Source organism: Hipposideros armiger, unplaced genomic scaffold (genome assembly GCF_001890085.2).
Source record: "Hipposideros armiger isolate ML-2016 unplaced genomic scaffold, ASM189008v1 scaffold_578, whole genome shotgun sequence".
Lineage (NCBI taxonomy): Eukaryota > Metazoa > Chordata > Mammalia > Chiroptera > Hipposideridae > Hipposideros > Hipposideros armiger.
Genome location: NW_017731928.1, coordinates 204,093 through 227,888, shown reverse-complemented (window position 1 = coordinate 227,888; position 23,796 = coordinate 204,093). Strand labels below are relative to the sequence as shown.

Below are 23,796 nucleotides of genomic sequence, written 5' to 3'. Positions count from 1 at the left end.
TGAGTTGGGGCTGATCTGATATATATATGAAAAAAAGCTCAGAAGAAGGAAACATTAAAGACATTTAGAGTGCATTCGATTCAGGCTCTAAGTAAATGAAACCTCTTTTTTTATGTTATTGTTACTGAGAAAATTACATATGGTTCAACGAAGGCAAGGTATTAAGAACCAGGAGTATGCAACATTTAAAAAAAATCACTGTCTACAATGTTCGATCATATTTCAAAAGGCAAATAAAGGCACAGGACAGTTCAACTACATAATATATTTTTGTGGCTTCTGATTTTTATAATGTCAAAACAAGCTTTGAAATAACACAGAAAAGTTTCAACATGACTTAGATGCACAGCAAGGTACAAGCTCTGCCTTCCTGTAAACTGCATCCGTGGGGATCTTTGTTTAAAATGAACTGCACTGCCTGAGAGTTACTTCTCTGTTCCAGCTTTCTTCCTGTGCTGTCTCATGGGAGGCAATGATTTGCATACACAGCCAACCAGCCTTGCCTGGCTAAGTCAGAGAGATTTGTACAGAAACCCCATGAATAAAACAGCATAAAAAAGACCTCTGCATGACCCTGAAGGTGGTGATGGTGGTGGTATGTGCACATGTGTGTGCTTAATTCTTCTGGTTCTATTTAGTGCATCTTTTCGTAAGTTTGCAGAGGAAAAAGGTTGAGCGATTTCTATGAATATGTTCCCCCCACAGCCACCATTCCAGCATGCCAGTCTATCTGTGCAGGTCTGAAAGTAGATGATTTTAGTTTTGAACTACTGAGGCGGGAGCTATGTTTCATCTCTCTGCACTCCCTACTGTGCAATGCTAGTATGCACAAGTCACCAACTTAAAGATGAAACTTGACGCTTATTTCCACGGGTAAAAAGAATCTCTGTGGAAGTTCGGATGTTTGGAGAATTAATAATATACACTTGAAAACCTGGAAAGAATTTTATATACTTTCTCCCAGTATTACTGTGGTGACATTATTGAAAGGAGAGACTAGCTTAAAAAATAACTATATAAACAAACTATAATAATACAATATTAGTAACAACAATAATAGCATACTTTTACTAAGCACTTATTATGTGCCGGTCTCTAAACTAGGACTTCTCAACCTAATAACTCATTTTTGTTGGGGGCTGTCCTGTGCCTTGTAGGAAGTTGGACTCCACCCACTAGATGTCAGTCACATTTTGCTTCCTCCACCAAGTTGTGACTTCCAAAGCTGTCTCCAGACATTGCCAAACGTCCCAAGAGGTACAACATCACCCCAGTTGAGAGCTCTATGCTAAGCATTTTACATAAAATATCTTTTATATTTCTTAGTAAACCTTTTAGGTTTTTAGGTTTTTTAAGATACTCCACAAATAAATTAAGGAAAGAACAGAGATAATCACTCTAACTCAAACAAAAACAAGAACAAAAAAAAACCAGTCAAAGTAAACTCTGACCCAGACAATGTACTATAGTTTCTGTGGATTAGAATGTGCCTTCCAGTTTTTAAAATATGGTGCTAATATGATGCAGTCTTCTATACGATGTCAGCAAGAGTGTGGGTGAGAAGCCTGTATTCAAACAATCCAACATTGATGCTTTACAGTTCAAATACAAACAAAATAATGGAGAGTACACATCTCTAAAGCAACTCTCTTTCTCATCACTGACCATGTGCATATGGTTTCCTTGATTTCTCAAAGGACACACGCGACACATTTGCCATGTTCCTCCCTTAAACACTTGCAGAATACTTCAGAATCAGACACCACCATCAGACTGCTCTTATTGTAATGATGAGAAAAATCCTAACCCAAATGGTTGGTGGATTCATAATGCAATTTGCCAGTTTATATTTTGGCATTAGCATTGAAGAGTTTGAAAGAAACTGAATTATTTCCCCGAATCGAAGACACCACTCATTGTCAGACACAGCGTTCATTATGTTTTATATCAGTAAGAAAGAAAACAAGGAGTATTCATTAAATCATGGAATTCTGAAATTGATTGTTAGGCCCATCCTGACCACAGAGATAGTAAAGCATAAAAAAGACATGTGACTGAGGATTGATGAATGCATCCATTAAATTAATTCATGATTGATAAGTTCTAATGCGATCATGTATTTTTTGCATTTCTGATCTTCATCTTTAAAAAAAAAGACTTTCTAGAGGAATAGGGTAAGCTTAAAAAATTCACTCTGGAATGCTTTTGTATCCAGAGAATACAGAGCTTTCACAATGATCAAGCTGAATCAAGAATCTGATTTTGATTTTTGTCTTAAAATTTCATGGGCATCTAACCTTAGCTCTTGATCAAAATCATCTAAACAAATCAAACATGAATTTTTGAAAAAAAAATGCTTTTAAACTACAGTGAGGATGCTTTTCAAGAAAAGAAATGCTTTTATTGGAAAACATTTCCTTTATAAATTCAAGATTTTCAAAAGATGCAGAAATATAATATTCCAAGTTAAGCCCCAAAACACCAATTTTGAGGGAGAAACTATACAAATTAGCATGGCTATCCAAGGCTCCTATCACAATGTTCTCTATGTCTTATCATCATCAGACATTTTGACATGATGAGCAATGGCACTAATTATTCTTCTTACCTTGAAGATGAGATGAGAAAATAGCTACCAGCAGAAAACAGAGGGACCAGATATAAAATCTTCTAAATTTGTTGCAAATGGATAATCATTACTCTTGTTAATATGGCTGCCTGAGGGATATTCCTGTTTACAACTGGATCATCAGTACACTGATAATCTTTAATCATGTAGACCATCTTTCTCCATCAAGCACTGGACCCAATTATTTTCAGGCACGCTTCTAAATTGCACCAATTGGATTTTACCTGTGTAGCACCTTGTCTTGCCTGCTTTTATAATTCTTTTCTACAAATCAAATCAGGGCATTATGAAGCTGGCTACAGATCATTACACAACTGTGTTTACTTGCATTTTCTATAAAGGTGACTAGATTTTTCTAAGCAATCATTTTGAACAGGTGCGGGTCTTTACTGGGGAGGCATTCTGATAATCCTATTACCTTATGTTCAGAAAAACACCCCAGGGTTCAAACCTAATTATCACAGCTTTGTGAGCAATTTTAGACATCACAGGATGCTGGAGTAAAACTCACTCTGTGTTTACTAATAAACAGCAAAAAATTCTCTTAATTGTCTATTTACTGAATGAATTGGACTTTAAAATGACCATCATTTACATGCTCTAAACTTAATATTTAGGGCAAGATGCAAATAGGTGAATAGAGGCTAAGGAACATACAGAAAACTAACAGCATGAAGGTCTACAAGAGGACAAGCTAATTAGTGTGGTATATTAAATAATGTTAGCTGCAGGCTTTTACATGAATTGAATAGCTCCAAAAACACAAGGACTAGAAGCGGCAGATGACAGCAATAGCTTAGAAAACCATTAAGGATGCCTAGTTTGAAGCATGCTTTGAAATCTCATCCCTTTAAGGAAGCCAGGGGAGGAAGAGCTCTGGCTAGACACAGATGCTCTCACCGTTAAATTAAAACAAAAGCAAAGCATGATCATCATGCTAGAGGCCTTGAGAGGGATTCGCCCAGTCTGCTGGAGAACGGTACAGGCTGTAATTTACATTTCTGGGACGTGGAATATAGCTGAAAGGTATGGGGGACAATGATGCCAGCTCAGACATTGAAGAAAAATTCACGTTTCTAGATGAATTTTCCCTTAGTCATGTTGAAATGGAAGATTCTCAACTCCTCCCCATGTAAACACAGCTGTCCAATGCTTCTTTGGGGCCTTAGGAATCAAGATCCAAGCTCTGGAAGAATCAATTCTAGAGGCTGCCAACCTTGAACCTAGTTTTTTATTGATTCTGAGGAGTATCTGCAGGACTCTCCACTGCAGAGGGGAACCGCAAACTCAGTCAGAACTCACTGAATCAAATCAATGGGGAGAAGGAGCAGTAGTAAATAAAGAACACAAGAAAAGAAATTGAGCCTTATTACTTTTAAGTAATCACCTTCAACCAGGCAGAGGACACGTGTAAGTGTGGAGTGGCAAGATTTACTTTAAGGACTAGATGCCAGTGACTTTAGCTCATGCATTCATTGTTTATAGGTAAATGGCAGTTTCAAGAGTTCCTTCTTGAATTCAACAGGGAAACTCTCACACCCAGTTCCTGACTAAATCACCCAATTTTTAGAATTAGTGGAGTCTAACCATAGTCAACTTCTTGCTACTTTACTCCCCTTTCCCATCTGATACACATCACACTCATCCAAACAAATTATGATTCTTGAGAGCCTATGAGATTAAAGATTCCTGAATCCCCTAGACAGCTTTCATTATTGTACTAAATCCTCATAAGAACTATATGAAGTAGGCTCACGAAGGTTAAACAAATCACCCAAGGTCCCATAGCTAGAAAATGACAGAGAACTTCCCCTCTGTCCCCCAACTCTCTTGTATACAAGAGAAATAGTCTCTACTACTTTATATAGACAGCCCTTTCTTTAAGAACCTCAAAGGTAAATTCAGACTCAGGTCCTGCCAGGTGACCATAGCCAACCTTACTGCAATCTGAATTAGTGGTTTTCTAAATGGTGAATGATAATATTAATGCCATCAGCAAAGTGTGGAGGGGCTACTCTGTGCTCACATCTGATATGTCCTTCTACTACCACTTGGAATGAACCCTCATAACCACCCTGCCCTAGGTATTATCCAAAATGCCAAGGGCTGAAGCTACTTGTCCAAGGTCCCACAGCTCCCCTCTGAAAAACCAAAACAGAGCACGGGAACACAAGCCAACATGATGGTGTCAGCCACGTGCCCGAAGGTAACGAAGCATTGGTAGGGGAGAAGCATTGCTCACCTGACTCCAGGCTCCAGCCTTCCATCTGGGGCATCTTCCTCCTCGGCACTTTCTGTGCCCATTTGGCTTAGCAAGGTGCTTACAGTAATCACTTTCTAAATGGCTTCCATCTTTTGCCATGCAGTAAACATTTCGTTGTTTATGCCCTCGACCACAAGAGACAGAACACTGAAATATAAAGCAATGGCAAGGTTGTTTTTTTGTTTTTGTTTTTGTTTTTAATCACATGAAGTTTGATAAAAACCTTTGTTGTGAGAGGTTAAGATTATGCCTATCAAGAGTCACCATTCCCCCACTTTCCAGCGCCATTTTAGATAATATGTCAAGGCTCAACATGGAAGGAAGGTAGCACTGGGAAAAAAATTTCCAAAGCATTACAGTAGAAATCCTGGATAGTGTTTTGGGTCACTCAAGAGATGGATAAATACTGATACTTTAGGCCAAAAGTGAAGGCCATGAACCTGAAATTACCATGCAATTCTGATTTAAAGACGTCCTACTAGGAATTAGGGTTTCTTTTGCAATCTCTGATCAAGATATTTCTACAACAAAATGCCTCATGGTTCACTGATTTGGATAAAGGTACATTTCCGAAATAGAACTGTGTGACATTTTCTAATTAAGTGATTTTAATTTAAGGAAACTCTTCTACTATTTTTCAGAGGATGAAATCTCATTTTCCCAGTCCATTGGTAATGAGGTGAAAAAGGCACCTTAGAAACTGAAAGGTAAGCTAGCAGGTAAGTCTATGCCAATTTTGGGAGTGAGGCATTACCTTTCAACTTTGGTCTGCAGGTTCACTGAACTGTTTTAAATGTGACCTTGTCTGACCACATCTAAGAAACTTGACTTTGATTTCAGATTAGGTTTCTCAGAAAAGTTTCGGAATCAAAGTGCCCATGGAGTCAGGACAGAAATTTGATATGACAGCTTCTTGTAGAACAGGCAAGAGGCCGGCCCCAGTGAGTTCACTGAGATATTCAATTCCCATTGCCTCAGAAACAATTACAGAAATCATTACCACTTGGGTCATAAGCTTGCTGGCTCAGGGTTTCAGGACATGTTATTTCCCAGTATAACATTCTTGCTTTTTAGAGGGAAATGAGTTCAAGAATGAAGAACAAAATGTGAAAATGCAATGAAAATAGATTTCAAGTGTCCTTTCCTTCTATTCGATATTTCTTATTTCCCCCACTAACTTTGTGGTTTTGTTAACCTAAATTTCCGAAGTGCCCTTTTATGCCTAATAGATAAATAGCACCATGTAAAAAAATGTAGCCTAATATCAATTCAACCACTCTTACCAACCAAGCATGCTCAAAGTTATACCATTCATAAATGTGCCAGACATATTCTTCTAGTAAACATAAACCATTATAACATTGTCAATAGTAGCTGATAGATTTAAAATATGTATCTTAACAGGTTTGGCTATAACTTTTTACTTTAGGAGATGGATACATTGCTGGTTAATGTGAGCTCTCATCTTATGAGTATTATGATTTGGAGCAGTCATTCTGGAAACCTTAATAGAGTGAACAGTATGGAAGGAAGGAGTCCAATTTTAATACCTTTACCAAAACCAAAATATCCATTATTCAACCTACAGTGTTTTGATGTATAAAGACTTTGGGATATAATTCTAGAAGGCTTTTAGAATAAACTTCCTAGAAATATCCCTACAAACCAGTCATCTAATGACTTGTACATAGGTATTCTCTATTACTAGTAACTAATTTTAATATTTAAAAGTGTGACTTTGACAAGAAAATCATATAAGGGCACAATTAGAATTTGGGATGAGTTCATTTGTTTATTCAACCAACATTTACTGAGCACCTACTGAGTTCCAAGAACTATGCGAAGTGTTGGGGACCTAGTGATGAACAAAACCAACATAATCTCTGCCCTCATGAAGCTTATAGACCAGTGAGGAAGACCAGCATTAATCAAGTGATCACAAAAATACATATATGCTTATTAACTGAGATGAGTGTTATGAAAGAAACAGGCTGGAGTGCTTGGAAGAGGGCTCCCCGAGACATTCCCTGTGGCCAGAGCATGCAGAGTTCATAGGTCATAATAATGTATGTGGGTTTTATTCTGCACGCAATGTGACATCAGTGAAGAGTTTTAAGTTGGGGTAAAACATGGTCTCATTGTTATTTCAAAAATTCTACCTTGACTACTGAGTGGGCAATGGGTAGGAATACAGTGTGAGTGGAAACAAGAAAACCACTCAGGAAGCAATTGCATTTGTCCAGACAAGGAGGCGATGGTGGCTTAGATTAGGGTGCAGCATGTTGCGGTAGGGAGGCTGATGGGTTTAAGACATTTATTTGAGGTAGACATGATAGTACCTGATGGATCAGCTGTGAGGTGGCGGGCAGAAGGCAGAGTCAAGGAAAATGCCTAAGTTTCTGGTATGGAAAGTGGATAGATCAATGACATTTATGGAGATGGGGAAACAGCACTCAGAGTCAAGGACATATTTATTTGTAGAATATAGGCTGGGCTTAAAGGATACAGGATCATGGATGGCAATGCTTGTGTGATTAGTGTGAAGAAACAGATATAGTTCTCTTAGAGTAATCAGATGAACATTGTGAACTTAAAGCAAGTCTATGCTTAGGGATAGTTATTTCAATATACAAACAGTGCAAACAAGCTGTCCCTTAATGAGGAGAGGAAAAAGGGAGTTGACAGAAATACTAATCTAGTTATCTGCAGTGGTCATCAGAAGAGACAGCCTAAAAGTAGGCTGCAATCTTCAGAGGCAGAATTAGAAAGGACACAGCTTTCTCACATTCCTTCTGTGCCAGGTGCTGCTCTAAGACTTTATATGCATTATCTCATTTAATCATCCCAATAACCATAGAGACCGGTACTATTATTAGAGACAATTGGTGTTTTCCAAATGGTGTAACCACAGGACTTTATTTACACCTCTGCTCACATGACTTCAACATAAGTAGATAGATGTCTGTAAGGAACAGTAACAGTAACAGCACAATGAGAATAGCTAAATTATCAACAATATCACTGATAATAATTCTTCTGAGGTGCTACCAACGATCTTATTGCCCATGAAATGAAGATGGATGAAACACTTTCAAATTATGATGCCTTAAAAATCTTTTAATATCTGGATTAGCTGCATCCTACCCATTCTTATGGGCATTTTTCTTATTTGGGGACTTGAATGGAACTGACTTGGGAAAAAGAATGCCAAAGTTCAGCATGACTCACTGTACATATTATCTGCCTAAAACTGTTAAGATCCAAAAGCGATTAGAAAATTCTCTAGGTATCTAATCTGATACAAACACTTTTCATTTTATGCTTTCTAATTTAGCAATGAAGAGAAGCAGCTGCTCACGAAATTTTCATATCTCACAGGCTTATCAATGGGTCTATTATGACTTTATAAAGAAGTTGTCATTTTGATAACCAAATAAACACAGGTGTCACTCAGCTCTTATATTCTGAGGGAAATTTCCATCTGATCACTTACAGTCCTTTCCTAGGCACTAACTTTTGCATTGGCATGTGTCACTGAGAGAATAAATTTGGGGCATCACCTCATACACATTATTTATTGGCTACGTATCAGGGGATTCTTGCTCTGGGGAAGATTTAATTCCTTAACTCTGCTGCTGAAATGGCCTCCTGATTTGCCAATAGGACTGTGACTTGTTTTCTCTGCAGAATGATCTCTCCACCCCCGACTTGAAGCAAGACTCCCAAACAATGGAATCTCTGCTTGTTATTTAGAAACTTCAAGGTCCATCACAAGTGCCTGCACTTTCAGGCTTTTGTTCCCGTGAGCCTGTTCAAAGGGAATGTTTAATCTGGAGCTTTGTTCAGATGCTGCCTTACACTTTCCACAAAGTAAGGTCTAAGAGTTTTAAATTCTTACGTTTCACCTCATCTGGGGGGATATGAAAACCCAAGGCATGGGCAGCCTGCTCATAACTTCTATGGGCTGGGAGGCCTTGCTCTCTCTCGAGTGATAGCTCTGTACGTAATGTATGCGGTGTGGATTTGGGTCCAGCGTGCTGTCCCTGGCCTTCAGACATCTGTCCTTTCACTTATATTGAGGGGTATGGTCTCTCAGTCTTCAAGAAGGCAGCAAACAACCCTGGTGTGTCTGCCTGGAGAAAAAGGGCTGGAGACCTGAAGAGAATGAGATCCCCAGAGTTGCTGAGGCTGCCAAGGGCCTGGACATCCACGTGAAGATGGAGAACTACCACGGAACTGGGAAGGACTCCACAGAAGGAATAAGAACTGGTAAGGATTCCATGGAAGGAAAAGGAAGGGGAGGGGGAGCAGGGATGCACACAGGATCTGGCTAGAAGGAAGCTGCTCGGTGGGGCTGGAAGGCGGTGGGGCTTAGAGGAAGCACCGGAGGGGTGAAACGTGAATCAGGTCTGCCTGAGTTACAGCTGACGCCTGATACATATGGGTTAATGGATGGTCCAGGAGGAGAGCCCAGCAGAGTGTCTGGGCTCAGGTCTGTACATCTAGGAGATTCGCATCTGCAAGTCATCTAGATACATGAGCTTCTGTATATACAAAATGTGTTACATTGGATCCATATTTCCAACCACAGGATTGGCTGACAGCAGGCTAGAAATAAGGAAGCACTGAAAGGTCAACAGACAGGTAATATACTAGAAGCCATTACCAAGTTAAGTCAACACTCTCCTGACCGAAGGACTTTTGATAATTGGGGTAGCTAACCATTTCTCTGAGACTGGTGGGCAAAATTCAGTTTTGAGACAGGAGACCTTACTAATTATTATTCAAGGCCTTTTCCTTGTGATTCAATAAAATATGAAAATAACATCTAAATCACTTCATTTAAAAAAACATTCAATTGTGTCTTTTCATACAACAGCAAGCTCTTCTTGATTCTACTCCCATTTTGACTTTATTTAATGAAGCATAAAGTCAAACCTCATCTGGAAAGTATGCTATCGGAAATGATGCAATGCTGGCACCCAAAGGTCTATCCACCGGTGAATAACTTTTTGCGTGCTCATAATTGGAAGGTTGCAAGTTGTAAATTGTGGCCTGCCAATTCACCAAAGACTAATCTCTCAAACATTTGAGCTGTAGAACATCTCAAAGATCACCCAGTCTTTCTATTTATTTTATAAATTCAACACCAGAGCCAAGGAGACCCGGCATGTTCACGGCCACACAGGAAGGAAGGAGTAGATGCAGGCTCACACTGAGTTCCTGCACCTAGCACCGAACACTGCTTGGTGCCCATTGCGCTGGGCATGTTTGGCCAGGGCCCGGGGTCCTGTGATTGTTGCTCGGGAACCACAGCTAATCAGACATCCCGATTCTTTCTCTTCCAAGCCAGTGATACTCACAAAGAGCTAGCACAATGGACAGGGACCAGCATATCTGGCTTTGACAGATAGTAAACAGCGGTAGGAACAAAAGTGAGTGAAACAACCTCTTGTACCAAGGTACCCCAGTCAAGAACAAATTCCAAGGGGTGTGTGTGAATGGGGCCAGCACAGGAAGTGACAGTCGGCTGTCTTCACCTTGCTCTAAAACGCAGCATTTCAAGGAAGGTTTTGGAGTCAGAGAGACCTAAGCTGGAAAGCCATCTGCCATTTTACTCTGGTGCCATTTGGGGCAAGTGACTTAACCTTGCTCAGCTCAGCCTTGTTCTCTGTAAAATGGAGACAACAGCACTATCTATACTCAATAGAGCTGTGTACAGTAGGTGACAATGCACATCGAGTTCCTGGGGATTTGACCTAGCAGTATAAAAATCAACACACTCACTATCACCACTGCCACGACTGCCATTCAGTAGTCTTTCGGAACATCTCCTAACATGCGGTTAAAAAGGTGAGTAGTTTTTAAAATATATGTTAACTAACAGAATCTAAGATTAACGTTCTAACACAGGAGTTTGCTGTGTGCAGGGGGGGGACTTAAACCTGGCAAAATCTCACCCATGTGAATGGGTGAAGAGCTTTCCTTTCCAAGGTCACAGAAAAATGCACAGAGCAGACATACATGTTAAAAATTCCTTCTCTTCGGCAGTGTCCTTTTCACTCTTATAGACTATTTATTACTTATTAACACGGTCTCTTCTAACCACAGAAGACAGGAAGACAAGTAAGAAAAAGAAAGACGCCACATCTGAATGCCACATCTCTTTCATTTCCTTCTTGTACTTATTACTTCAAGAACTACTTATGTTTCTCATGTGTGTTTATTATATTTTTTCTTAAATGTCCTACAGAATCAACATCAGTGATCACCATTACCCAATACACATCTGCCCACTTCCCCGCTCTGCTCAGCTCAGCTGTGGGAGTGATCACAGTTCTTTGTCAAAAAACATCTCCTAACTGGCGGGTATGAACACATTTAGGGGATTTTTTTATACGGCTTCTCCACCGCAAGAATGGCTCTGAACGGGGCCATCAGGGAACCAAATCACTTAAGAGGAAGGAGAGAAAGCTTTGCCAGGAAACAAGGGCTGTGACTTCAAGGCGTAAAAGCCAGTGTTGACAGGCCCGCCTGATGGCTGTTTAAGTCCAGGACCACCATGGCACTTATTACCATGAAAACGAGCTGAGAAAGCATGAGATTGGCAGGGAACACCATGGAAGAAAGCGGATGCGGTAGTCACGGTCATCCTAGCTGGATGGGGCATTAGGTCATCCTTCTATCCCATTGCGCCCTCAACTCCCCAGCCTTTGCAATGCTACAAAGGTCTAAGCCTGTGGGAGAAAAGGAACTAAGATTCACACGTCAACTGTTGGCGCACACTTGAAGGCTGTTGTCAATGCTACAGCTGAGTAGGTGGCCTTGCATATGCCTTCCGAGGCAGATGGCAGGGCCAGGCAAACTTCTCATTACCCCCAAGAATTATGAGGCACAGGGCTCTCCTGCTGCCTCCTCCGAACCTCAAAATGTAACAACTTCATATGGGGGAAGGGTAAATTTTAACACTCAATATAGCAGCAAATGAAATTAGCTATGCAAGTTATAAAACTCAAATTGGGGTTCCTTTTGTTCTGTGTGAGTATAAATATGACAGTTTTCCTATCTATAAAGACAGAAAACAAAAACCAAGAAAATCTGCAAAAGCAGCATCTGGTGAATTCTATTGTGGTCACGTCCAGTGGTGACCCCAGGAATGTGAAGCATATTATATCACCAGGCCCTGTTACCCCTAACATGCCCTCTGATTCCCCATGCTCAAGCAACTGACTAGTTTTACACAACTTCTTTCCCCTTTCAAGGTTATTCGTGATGATTATTTGTAACCTACTTAAGCAGAATAATAATGTTGGCTTTTTTCAGGACAGTAACAAACATGGCGCAAGGGTCCACACTCTGAGCTTGCCGCAGGATTAGCTATGAGGGCAGCAAGAGACAGGGAGGGCAGCGGGTGAGCTATTTGTTCCAAAATTCTTATTTTCAGCTGTTGCAAAGGTGAGTGAAGGAGTGTCTAAGTAAGTAATTGATAGAAAAGCTATGGCTGGTATGAATGGTGACCAGTTTCTTGGCACTCTCAAGGTGGACCATGACCAAAGGCCCAGGCAGGAGGGTTCAAAGCTACCTGGAGATGTCGTTCTGCCAGAATGTGAGACTGCCCAGGAATACCCACGCATGACTTTGCTGTTGTCACAGGCAATCAGAAACAGACCTGAGATGCTTAAATCACCTTTGGGAATGTTTCTGTAGAAAAGTAATCCATGCAGGTTGTCTCTGGACTTTCATCTAACCAATGTCTAGCCCTTGAACTGCTTCCTCCTACTAAAGAGCTAATCTATGTGTCAGTCATTTGATAGATACCAGGACAGAGTTCACTTAACTGCATTTTCCAGTCTTGCTTTTTCTGCCTGCCTGGTCCTTCCTCCATCAACTTGGTGTGAAGGGAACATCTTTATGTGCCAACATGTTAAATATCTTTACATTGAAAAATTTACAACTGGTTTTGGGAAGTAGTTCATATAATGAATTTGCTTCCAGGTGGATATTAATGCCACCCCAGAACTGAGATGTGCATACATATCTGAGTTTGTATCCAGAGAAATATATCTCAGCAGGAGGGAAAAAGGTCATTTTAATCATTATTGAATTATTGTAGATGCTTAGCCTCCAATTCTGCATTGCTCTATTGGGAGTTCAGGGAGGACCAAGTTGCTGTCAACATACACTATTCAAGTCCTTTGTGGCTTTTCTTGTTTCCCCTTCTTGCTTACCTTTCCCTAAAAAAATGGTTCAAAAGCACCACTAGGAAAGGATGAGAATAAAAGAAATAAAAACCAGCTAAAGTGTAAATGGCTCACAACATGGAAGACCTGGCATTAGAAGTGGCTAAAATAATGTTTGATGGTTTTCTGTGAATTTAAATTATTCCTATACTAACTGGAGAGTTATTTAAATGGAAATCTGAGGGTTGAGGTAGAAGAGGGTGATAGTTATGAACTAGGTTTTGGAATCAATCAGACCTGATTTGACTAGTACTGTCTCTTCCTTTGTGATCTTATGCAAGATGCTTAACCATGGCAAGCATCTCTTTCCAATTCTGTTCAATGTGATGTATGAAATGATGGTTAATAAGCACCTCAAATACAACATGTCCAAAACAGAAGTCCTAATATTCCTTCACAACTCTCTTCTTCCTATAGCCTTCCCAATATCTATCAATGGAAACTTCATCCTTCCACTTATTCAGTGCACAGCGCTTCCAACTCCTCTCTTTCTGTTGTACCCCACATCCAAACTCTCAGCTGATCCTTTGGAACTACCTTCATCCATCGGAATTCCACTATATGTCACCACTTCCATTTTGAACATTCTCACCTGAGCCACTATCTTCTCTCATCTGAGTTACTGCAATGGCTTCCTTTCTTTATTCCTCCTGTAGATTCTTCTAAATTCAGAAGCCAGAATCATTCCTTTAAAACAAGTCACGATCCTACTCAATTCCCCTCTTCCCTCAATGGCTTCCCACCTCACTAAGTGTAAGCAAAATTCCCTCTAGTGGTCTAACCTTCCTTTCCTCTCCCTCTTTCATAATCTATCTCCATGTTCCTTTCCCTCACCTTCACCTGTAATTTCATATCCCACCCCCACACCCTCTATCCCAGCCATACTGGCTTCTTTGCTATCACTAAGATATGCCTGGTGTGCTCCTGTCGCCGGGTCTTAACCTGGGACATTCTTCTCTGGGATATCCTTGTGGCTTGCTTTTGTATTTCCCCAAATCTCTGCTCAAACATCACCTTCTCACTTTCTTAATGGAGATATGCCTGATCTCCTTAAAATCACAGTTCCCACCTCCTTTTCCATGCTACTTTCTATCCTCCTCTATTTTTATCTATGTCACTAATCACTTTCCTTTACAATATATAGTTTACCCTTTCTTGTTTTGTTTTGTTATTTATAGGTTATCTCTCCAACCCTTCCCCGTCCGCCCCCCCCAAATGAGCTCAAGGACTTTTGTGGTGTGTTGTGTTCAGTGCTATATCCCCACTGGTTAGACCAGTACATGATTTATAGAAAACACTCAGATAGTTATGGAATACAACAGAATGCATGGATCAGTGAATGAATAGTATCTAATAGAATCTAGAGCCACTTATCTCACAAGAATTTTTAAGGATTAAGTAAATATTCTTCACAATGCTCAGCTCACTGTACAGACCAAATAAATAACTATTGCTCTCTCCTATCACCTGTGTCTATTCAGTCCAAAACTGGCTAAGTACTCTTGTGGTTTAATATTTAATTCATAGTTACAGAACTAGATACTTCACAGGAGACATCTAAGAGGAAGGTTATCTGAGAATGTGATATAAGATAGGAGAGGCAGAAGCTAGGAACTCAGAATGCTATACTGCCCTGCAAAGGCAAGACTACTATTGAAAGTTAGGCTCTGAGCCACCGAGACCACCACATACCCTGACTGTCACATAATGTTGTTTCTCCTTCTTGGAGGTGTCACCTTAGAATGGTACCTTTGCCAGATGGAAAAATGGAGATATACAGATTTAAAATAGGCTACTAAGAAAGGTAATGGACAAGAACAGGCTCTATCCAGGCTATTTCCATTTGTCTGGAAACATCTAAAAGCAAAAAACTGAAGACTTACAGTTCTGTTCCAAAACAGTGTGTTTCTAAGTTTGATCCTGACTTTCTTTTAAAGCTTCCTTTTGTTTAGAAAAAAAGCCCTCAAAGTATAGGATAACGAGGACCACAAACCAACATCAAGCCTGAGATTTTATAACTATAGAATGAATTTAATAGAAATGAATCATTGCCACCCTCCTGTATACTCTCTATGAACGAGCTACCATAGCCTCTCTATTAAGTGGGGTAATTGTTACCCAAATATTAGGACCAGGGCATGTCCAGAAAGATCTAGTTTTCTTAGTGCAGCAGACCTGCCCTTCCAGATGTACCGATTCACATCATCCTGGGGTGCTGTAGCTGTACTGGGGGGAAGCTCACCCTTTCAGAGCTGGTCTGGGAACACTATGTGACCAAGATCAGTTTCTGAGTTCCTTTAAAAACCACTCAAAACCAAGTGCAGTGTTAAAATTGTCCTATTCAAAAATGAGAATATTCAGCTACCTCCCACTTCTGATAAGTAAAATAAACAAAACCAGGAACCTGGCTCAAAACCCTTGAGAAACATTCAGAAACATACGAAGATTCTATGGCTTTTAAAATGCAGAGGAGCACTGAACTGGTTTCCACTTGGGCCCGAGATTGTTTCTTTCGTGTGTCACGTATCAAAATCAGTATTTCTAGAAGTTTTGAAAGCCTCACTGGAAAGGAAATGGGAAAGCATGGGGCTTGAGAGTCAGTCAGGTCTGGATCCAAGAATTACTGGTTATAAGATGTTTGGGAAATTTGCTTAAAAGCGCAGATTTCCTACGTGCATAATAAGATCCATTTTGCAAGGATTACATGAGGTTTAGCAATAATGCACACAAAGTACCAGCCCTGGGTTTGTCTCACAACACATGCGCAATAAATGAGGGCATTTGTTATTATTTCTCCACTTCCGGTCAAATCCACCTGGCCATCTGCAGATGGGCACCTTTTTGTGCCACATCAGTAAATGTAAGACTGGTCATGATGTGGAGAAGCTCATTCATTTAGAGAAGCGAGCTTTTAGAGAAGCGACCCCCTTTGGGGGTCGAATGACCCTTTCACAAGGGTCGCCGGGTACTCGTATGTGGGGGTATCTGCATGTGGGTTTGGAGACGGATAGAGGAACGCTGTCTCGGTTCCTAAGACCATTGAAAATATGTGTTTTCCGATGGTCCTAGGCGACCCCTGTGATTGAGAACTGCTGGTTTATGGTCATCGTTAGTGACCTTTTTGAAGAAGAATTCAGATTGATTTTCCTTCTAGGGCTGGGAGATGCATCATCTAAAATGTTCTCTGACCCACTGATCTGAGTTGAGCCTATATTCTGCTATTCTGAGCCTATATGTGTGTGTCTGTGTGGCGTGGGGTTTGGAGTTAAATATATAGCATTCATCATCTGCCAGAGCAAGAAATATTTGCAAAATGGAAAAGGGCAGGTCTAGAGAGGTAGAACTTCAGAAACTTTCTTCCCCAGAAGTTCATGTGCTGAAAAGCCAAATTAATGCCACACATCTGGAAAAGTGAATCACCTACGTATGGCTTCCTCTGATGGGTTTAAAAAAAACAACTGGTGAGGAAATAACTGATGGTGAAAACCTGGTGATCTCTACAATGTAATGATTTATCTTCCCTGAGAGGAGGAAGGAAACAATTTTATAACCTCAAAGACCCTCTGACTTAGAAAATACGGATTGGTATCAAACATGTTTAGAAAATGCTGCAGACTATATCTACCTAATACCCATGAAAATAGGAAAAGTTAAGTTTCGCTGTAAGAAATCCATAGTATGATGGGGGTGGGGGTGGTGGTGGTGGTGGTGATATGACCCCCTAGGGGACATGTGGCAATGCCTGAAGACATTTTTGGTTATGATAACCAAGAAGTTTTGCTATTGACATCCAGTTGGTAGAGGCTATGAATGCTGGTAAACATCGTACAATACACAGACCAGCACCACAACAAAGAATTATCAGGTCGCAAATGTCAATAGTACTGAGGTTGAGAAACCCTACTTCATACTTACTTACAACCCATGGAATTCTTTCTGTACCCACTCACTGTCTTAGTTCCTAATCAGAAATGTGGTCTGCTGCTCCATAGATAAAATATATAGATTAATCCTACTTTTTAAAAGTACCCCAAGGAAAAACTTAAATATTCAACTGTGACACCAATTTCTAGATATAGCTGGACCATTACACATGTGCAAATTGTATCATAGATGAGGGAAGCACTGTCGATTTGAATTTAAAAGAAATATGTACATATGAACAATCAGTGCTATTAGAAGCGTTCAAATGTTGGAGTAACCCTTGTTTTCTTAGAAATACCCATTTTCATTTATGCCTTTCTTTTCAAAGTTGGTCACTTCTGCCGAAGTTGCCATGCAGAGAGCCTATAGAGCACATTGGGCACATCTGCACACACTTATAACTCCTCCTTATCACTCCAAAAACAGAGGGAGTGACACTGCTTGTTGGTTTGCAAATTCACAGTCTGGTGAGACAACTTTGAGACCTTGAATTTTCAGCTTATGCTTGAAAATCTTTTGACTGACCCTGCTGGCTTCCTAGGATCCCACATAATATTTTATGGAAAGTTTAACTCTCTAGAGAGAAGTGCTCTCTGATTGCTAACCAGTGTCATTCTACAGGGCTTGCAACTGTGGCTTCCACTTTGACTTTTGACTGTGAGTCCTTCCTCTCTTCACCAGATGTCTACAAGAGGTTTCTTAACCTTGGTGCTATTTCAACATTTTGGGTGAAATAACCCTTTATTGTTGGGAGTGTGCTCTGCATTGTAGGATGCTTGGCAACATCCTTGGCTTCATTCTCTAGATGCCAGTAGCACCTCCAAACCATTTGTGACAACCAAGAATGTCTACAGACATTTCCCACTGTCCACTACAGGGTGGGTTGGGTGGTAAAAATCCCTCCCAACTGAGAACCACTGAATTATCCCCAGGTTTTCAGAAAGTCCTTCAACAAACTCTCAAAATGGAATTGATTTTAATTGGCTTGATGGGAGCAGGGCACACCGAGCTTCTTTGTAGCTGGAGTGGTAAAGGGCCTGCTGAACATCAATCCAACAAGGTCAAGATCTTATGACTAAAAGGTTGCAGAGCCCTGGTCTACAGAGAACACGACATGTACAATGTGAAGTCACTTCCCATACACAGCAATGAAGATCCTGACTACTGTGCACAAACACGCTCTTCTGAGCACGCTTCCTCCCTGATGCTGTGTCTGTGACATGCTGTTCTAAGGGGTTCCCGGATATTTCACATCTGATTAAGAGAAAACTAACGAGAAGGGAAGGATGATTTCCTTAAAAATCGCCAATTCAGGAATAGGTGAGTTGGTTGGGTGAGGCTTTTTTATTAAGTGCAAGGAAAACAAACACCACACAATTTTGGGAAAAACTCTTTAGTTTTCAAAGGAATCTGGGTTTTGATAAGGGAGCAGTGGAGAAAAGAAAAAGGGCGTCTACATATGGCCAAGTATTTACTGGGATTACTGGCAAGACTTGCAATGAAAGTCTGGATTCCCCTGGGAAAAGAGAGGCCAAACACAGCATTCCCAGAGGCTTTTCATTTTAGCTGCATGGATGGGAGAGGGAGGGAGGAAGGGAGGAGGCGACAAGAAGATAAAGTCATGAGAAAAAAGCCAATAAGAAACAAGGAAAGATCCTGTTTATGCTGAGCTCTGGCTAGAGTATCCACTTTTATTATGATATTACAGTGCAAATCTGCGATTAAACACAACTTCGTAACATGTGTCAAAATTTTTAAAGTTCTGAAATAAATCCAGATCTACTTTGCATTTCCTTTTGAAGTAAAATACACACTCTGAGCATATTTATGTTTCTTTTAGAAATCTTAAAAAGTAACTTACTTTGAAAATTTTCAAACTTAAAGAAAAATTGCAAGAGCATCACAAAGAGCGCTCTTATCCCGATTCCCCAGCTGTCAGCATTTCACCACTTGCTCCTTTCTCCCTTCCTATATACATACTTATATGCCATTATCATTTTGTCTTTTTCTGAGCATTTGAGAACATTTGCAGACATAACATCTCATCGTCTCCAAAATACTAGTTTCCCCACATCAACGCCACTCTATATAAAGACCATACAACTCTAGAAGTCAGGAAATCACTACTGATACAACACCACTGTCCAATCCTGTATATTGTTAAAAATGATTCCCTCCTACAAGTTGCCTTTTATTTCCACATTTCTAGGCCAATGTGATAAGGAGCTCACCCCCTGAGTAGCTAGGCTCATTCATTCATTCATTTCTGGATCGCTCATTATGTCCACTGTGAGTATGGCATGAAGTTTCAACAGTGGGCCTCTTCAGCCCAAAGAAAATTAAGGTTTGGGGAATGAAATAAATGGTTTGGGGAAACAGGTTTTTCACTTGAAACATGGTGGCTATGTCCACATTTCTTCCTCTGTCCCAGCTAAGAAGAAGGAATCAGGCCCACTCTTTTTTCCGTTATAGCTCCCTCTCATCATCTTACACAGCTCCCACACCAAGTCCATGTTTTGTCATTTACCTGCCACGTGGACTGAAGAATACAGTGGTAGCAGGAGAATGAGGGTGAATAAAGGAAGAGAACGCAAGGGCAGAACTCAGAGTAGCTGCCTGTCCCACCAATGCGAATAAATAAGACTTAGCTTTGCCAAAAGAAGAATTCAATTCCTGTAGTTTAGTGTTAGCTCAAGAAATAGTTTGGAAGATATCTCAACTAGAGAGTTATTAGCGTGAGATAACTTTTTAATAAATCTTAATTTCATCATTTTTCATAATTCACTTGTAGCATAACAGCATATCACATTCTACTACAAACTTTATCACCACAAACATCTGTAAATGCCCTAAACTGGCTTTAAAAAAAAATCTAATCTATTGTCTGGATTATCTATGTATCTACTGAACAAAGAAAACACTTAAGATTTATTACCTCAAGTTATTGTATTTCTTTTTGTATATTAAAATGTCAACAATATCACCTAATGTGTGTTTAATCAATACTTTATGTCCCCCCCCACAATCTTCTAGAAAGCAGATATTTTTATGTTTACCACTTGGTTTAATTTTAAGAGAAACAATTTTCTCATATTCATCCCCTTAGAGCTCTAAGCAAAACTTGTAAATGGCTCAATAATTCTAGAATGTTTCAAGTAGTTACAATCTGGGAAGACAGAAAAATCTTAAATTGTCGACATCCTCTTTCCACAGAGGCTGCATTTCACCACTTCACCAGCTAAACTGGAAAATGAGGGGACTATATCTTGGTTAACAACCAGGGGTTTGAAAGTCGAAGTCCTGGGTTCCCATTCTGATTCGGCCACTTCACAGTGTGACCTAGGATCAACTAGTTAATCTCTCTGATGGTGCTAACTTCAAGTAGAGAGAATCAAATTAGATAATGGGTGCATTATTTCAAGTAAGTCCTAGCAGAAAGTGAATGCTTCGAAATGCGATTGCTGTAAGAAAAAAATCAGTCTTCCCTATAATTATGGAGGGAAATACTGTGCAGAATTAAAGGAGGGGAAAACAGCTTTTTTGTGGATAACTAAAGCTATCAGTTCATTCACTTTCTGTGATATTTCAGAGGACAGCATCTCAGGGAGAATTATTTGAACTATTTCCCCTTTTAGTGCACAGAAAACCTGAGAGTAAGCATAATAAATTAATAAGAGCTTTTAAACAACAACTACCTGAATAGCTTGTAGTTTAATTGAGGACATTGCCCTAAAGGAAACCAACCAAACAAACAAACAAACAAATTTTATCTGGCCACCAGAAAAGAGAATTGATGACATCATCAATCTATTTCTAGCCAATGTTGTTATATATACATTTTCATTTCTGGGGGGGGGGCAGTATGGGGTATGAAAGTGAATGAATCCACAGGGTTTTCTTAACAGTGTAGAGTATAGGTTTTGGAAAGTTAAATGATGACAATTACAGCGATAGAGGAGACAGTGCCTCAACTCTGCTTCTTCTGAGGTGTGTCTGAAATAGCCCTGTACAGTTAATCAGCTCAGTCTTCACCCATGGGCTTAGTAAATGTGAAAAGCTGCCTTCCTGAAACTTCTCCTTCAAAGAAGGTAAGATCTCTTGGAATTCGAGTTTCTACAAGGTGGCTACCTGGTGTTTTCCTTTCTATCTTTGCCTTCTCCTAAAAAGCATCAATCAAGCTTTGTCCTTTCAGCCCACTGAACACATAAACATTCTTTCTCCTTAACTGAACTTATTGCCACGATGAACTTGAACTCTGAAGTGCACAAGAGGAGCATTTGTTTTAACAGCTGCTTTTACATTGAGGCCCTGGAGCTACTACTCTCAAGACAGCTGGTTCTGATAGCCTCTCATTTTATTGTCCTCTGTTTTTTCTAATGCCCAGCTGTCAGGGAACACCCACTGAAGAGTTACAGAACAAAGGCACAAAACAGAAGAAAGGCAAGAGAATGCCACTCATTGCACGCAAGGGCATCCTACGCAGAGACCCCTTACATGCTGATACAGGCTTTTTCTCTCCAACTTATTTTTATATGTTTATTGACTCCTTTGCTAGTTATTATTAATTGCTAAAGATGCACTGTTGCCTGAGGTTGCCCTGTCCGATATGGTAGCCACCAGCCACAGGTAGCTGTTTGAATTTGGAGTAAGTCAAATTAAATACAATTCAAAATGCACTTCCCTGTTGACTTTAGCCACATTTCAAGTGCTCAGTATTAGCCATATGTGGCTAGTGGCTTAGAAATCATTGTAAAAGTTATTGGGCTGTGTTGACCAAGGCATATATCTTTCTAATAGGAGAAAAGGGGAGGCAGATCTGGCTAACAGTGACGGCTCTGTAGGTTCAGCTTATATTTATTATCTTCTGTATGACTTCTTGCACACTCTTTTCTTGACTGCCAAAGTTTCATTTTATGAATTTCTGGAAAGGGAAGTTGTGGTCATTAAAACCATCCATGAAATGGATCCCAGTTTAGACAAAACAACAACAACAACAAGCAAAGGTGGGGGTGCGGCAATCCACACATTCCAGATCTTTTTATTGGTGCCCATTAAAGAACAGACGGGAAATTTGTTCTTGGCCACAGTTTCCCACACTTGTGTGGAGGCTGTGAACCCAGTAGGGAGGGGCAGAAAGCCAGACCCTCCACTTGTCCTTGCTTTCAGACCACTGAACTCATGTCTGGGTTCTAATGTAAAAGTGAATAGAAGCATATTCTCTGCTAGAAGCTTTTTAAGGGTTCCATGCCATCAGCCAGGGAGCATTTATCCCTGAAAATGACTGGGCAATTGCACATTTAAAGGGAAAGATAGGATTGATAGATTATATATTTTAAACAAAGACCACTGCAACCATGAAGATATATATAAACATATATATATATATTATATATATATATATATAACATATACACTACATACACATGGATATATATATCATATATATATATACTATACTATACATAAATATACATATATATAAAAAATACACATACAGAGAAGGTGCCAAATTTAAGAAAGGAAAAAACTGTATTAAAATTACATTGATGGTAACCACTTTCAGCACCTCTTGTAGCTGTAGAAGTCAAACGTGAGTTGTATTCATCTTCATCTTTTGTTATTTGTATATATTGAGTAGTACAATTTTAATACAATTTTTTCCTTTCTTAAAATGTGTATATATTTTTTTGGCCGTGTGTGTGTGTGTGTGTGTGTGTGTGTGTGTGTATGTGTGTGTGTGCGTATGGCCAAAAAATGTGTGTGTATATATTTCTTAATAGCAATTTGTATTTTTATGGTTGTAGTGAGGCTGCCAGGAGAAAAAAGTGTCAGTTCTGTAATCATGTGCGTAGTTCTACTCCTTTAATACCAAAATTTCGCAGTCTCCACTAGAGTGAATAGCTCTGACTTGTTCACTGCCATGTCCTTAGCACCTAGAACACTGCCTGGCTCACAGTAGGCATATAAAGAAAAGTATTTGCTGCAAAATGAATGACCTTTTCTTTTTTATAAGGACTGACCCAGAATTTTTTACTCCCTTTGCATAAAATAAATCTTCCTCGCCTGCCTTTACTAGTCAGGACTCCCTGCCAGCCAGTTAGGCCTGGACGCAGCCTCTGCCTCCCACTCCACACTCTGAGGTTTCCAGTCCTCTCCACTCCAGAGGGCAATTCTCTGACGTGATTCAGCATGAGGAAGTGCACTCCTCCTCAGGGTCTAATAACCCTCCATCCCCACCCCCCAAGCTCTGGACTTCTGAAAACTAAAAGATCAGCTGTCACAAAGCAGGGGCAGAGTCTCTGATAGGCACACACTCACCATAAATCCTGGGGGAAAAAAGGCCAGCTAAGTTTTATCTCTAGTGAAATAGATGTTGACCAGTGTTTTGCTTATTTTGAACACATTTTAGATTAATGGTTTATAGAGTCTTAATCTACACTGAATTCAGGTAAATATGGTAATTTCACGTTGTAATGTTTTGATTAAAAAACATTCCATATTGATAGAGTGAAATAATGTGTTGCTTATTTCTTTTTAAAAAGGCCCTAGCTATGTTTAAGATGTGTCTTTGTTAGTAAAACATCTTATACTTATTAAAAATGCATATGTACTTAATGTGATATTCCTTGCGGTCAAAAAATCTTTATATCCTCCTCCTAATCTAGCTAATATGATATCTTTAAATGAGAGAGATGTGTTTTGCCATTGCCTAAACATAACCAGTTGTTTAAAATGTTCAT

General features: G+C 39.8%; 1 protein-coding gene across 1 annotated transcript in view; it reads right to left on the bottom strand.

Moving 5' to 3' along the window:
• ADAMTS9 (ADAM metallopeptidase with thrombospondin type 1 motif 9) overlaps window positions 1–23,796 on the bottom strand; it is a 175,043-nt gene that overhangs the window by 37,549 nt on the left and 113,698 nt on the right. The window contains exon 27 of the mRNA XM_019624086.1: window positions 4,872–5,039. Within this exon, the coding sequence (XP_019479631.1) occupies window positions 4,872–5,039 (168 nt within the window). The remainder of the gene's footprint in view (window positions 1–4,871; window positions 5,040–23,796) is intronic.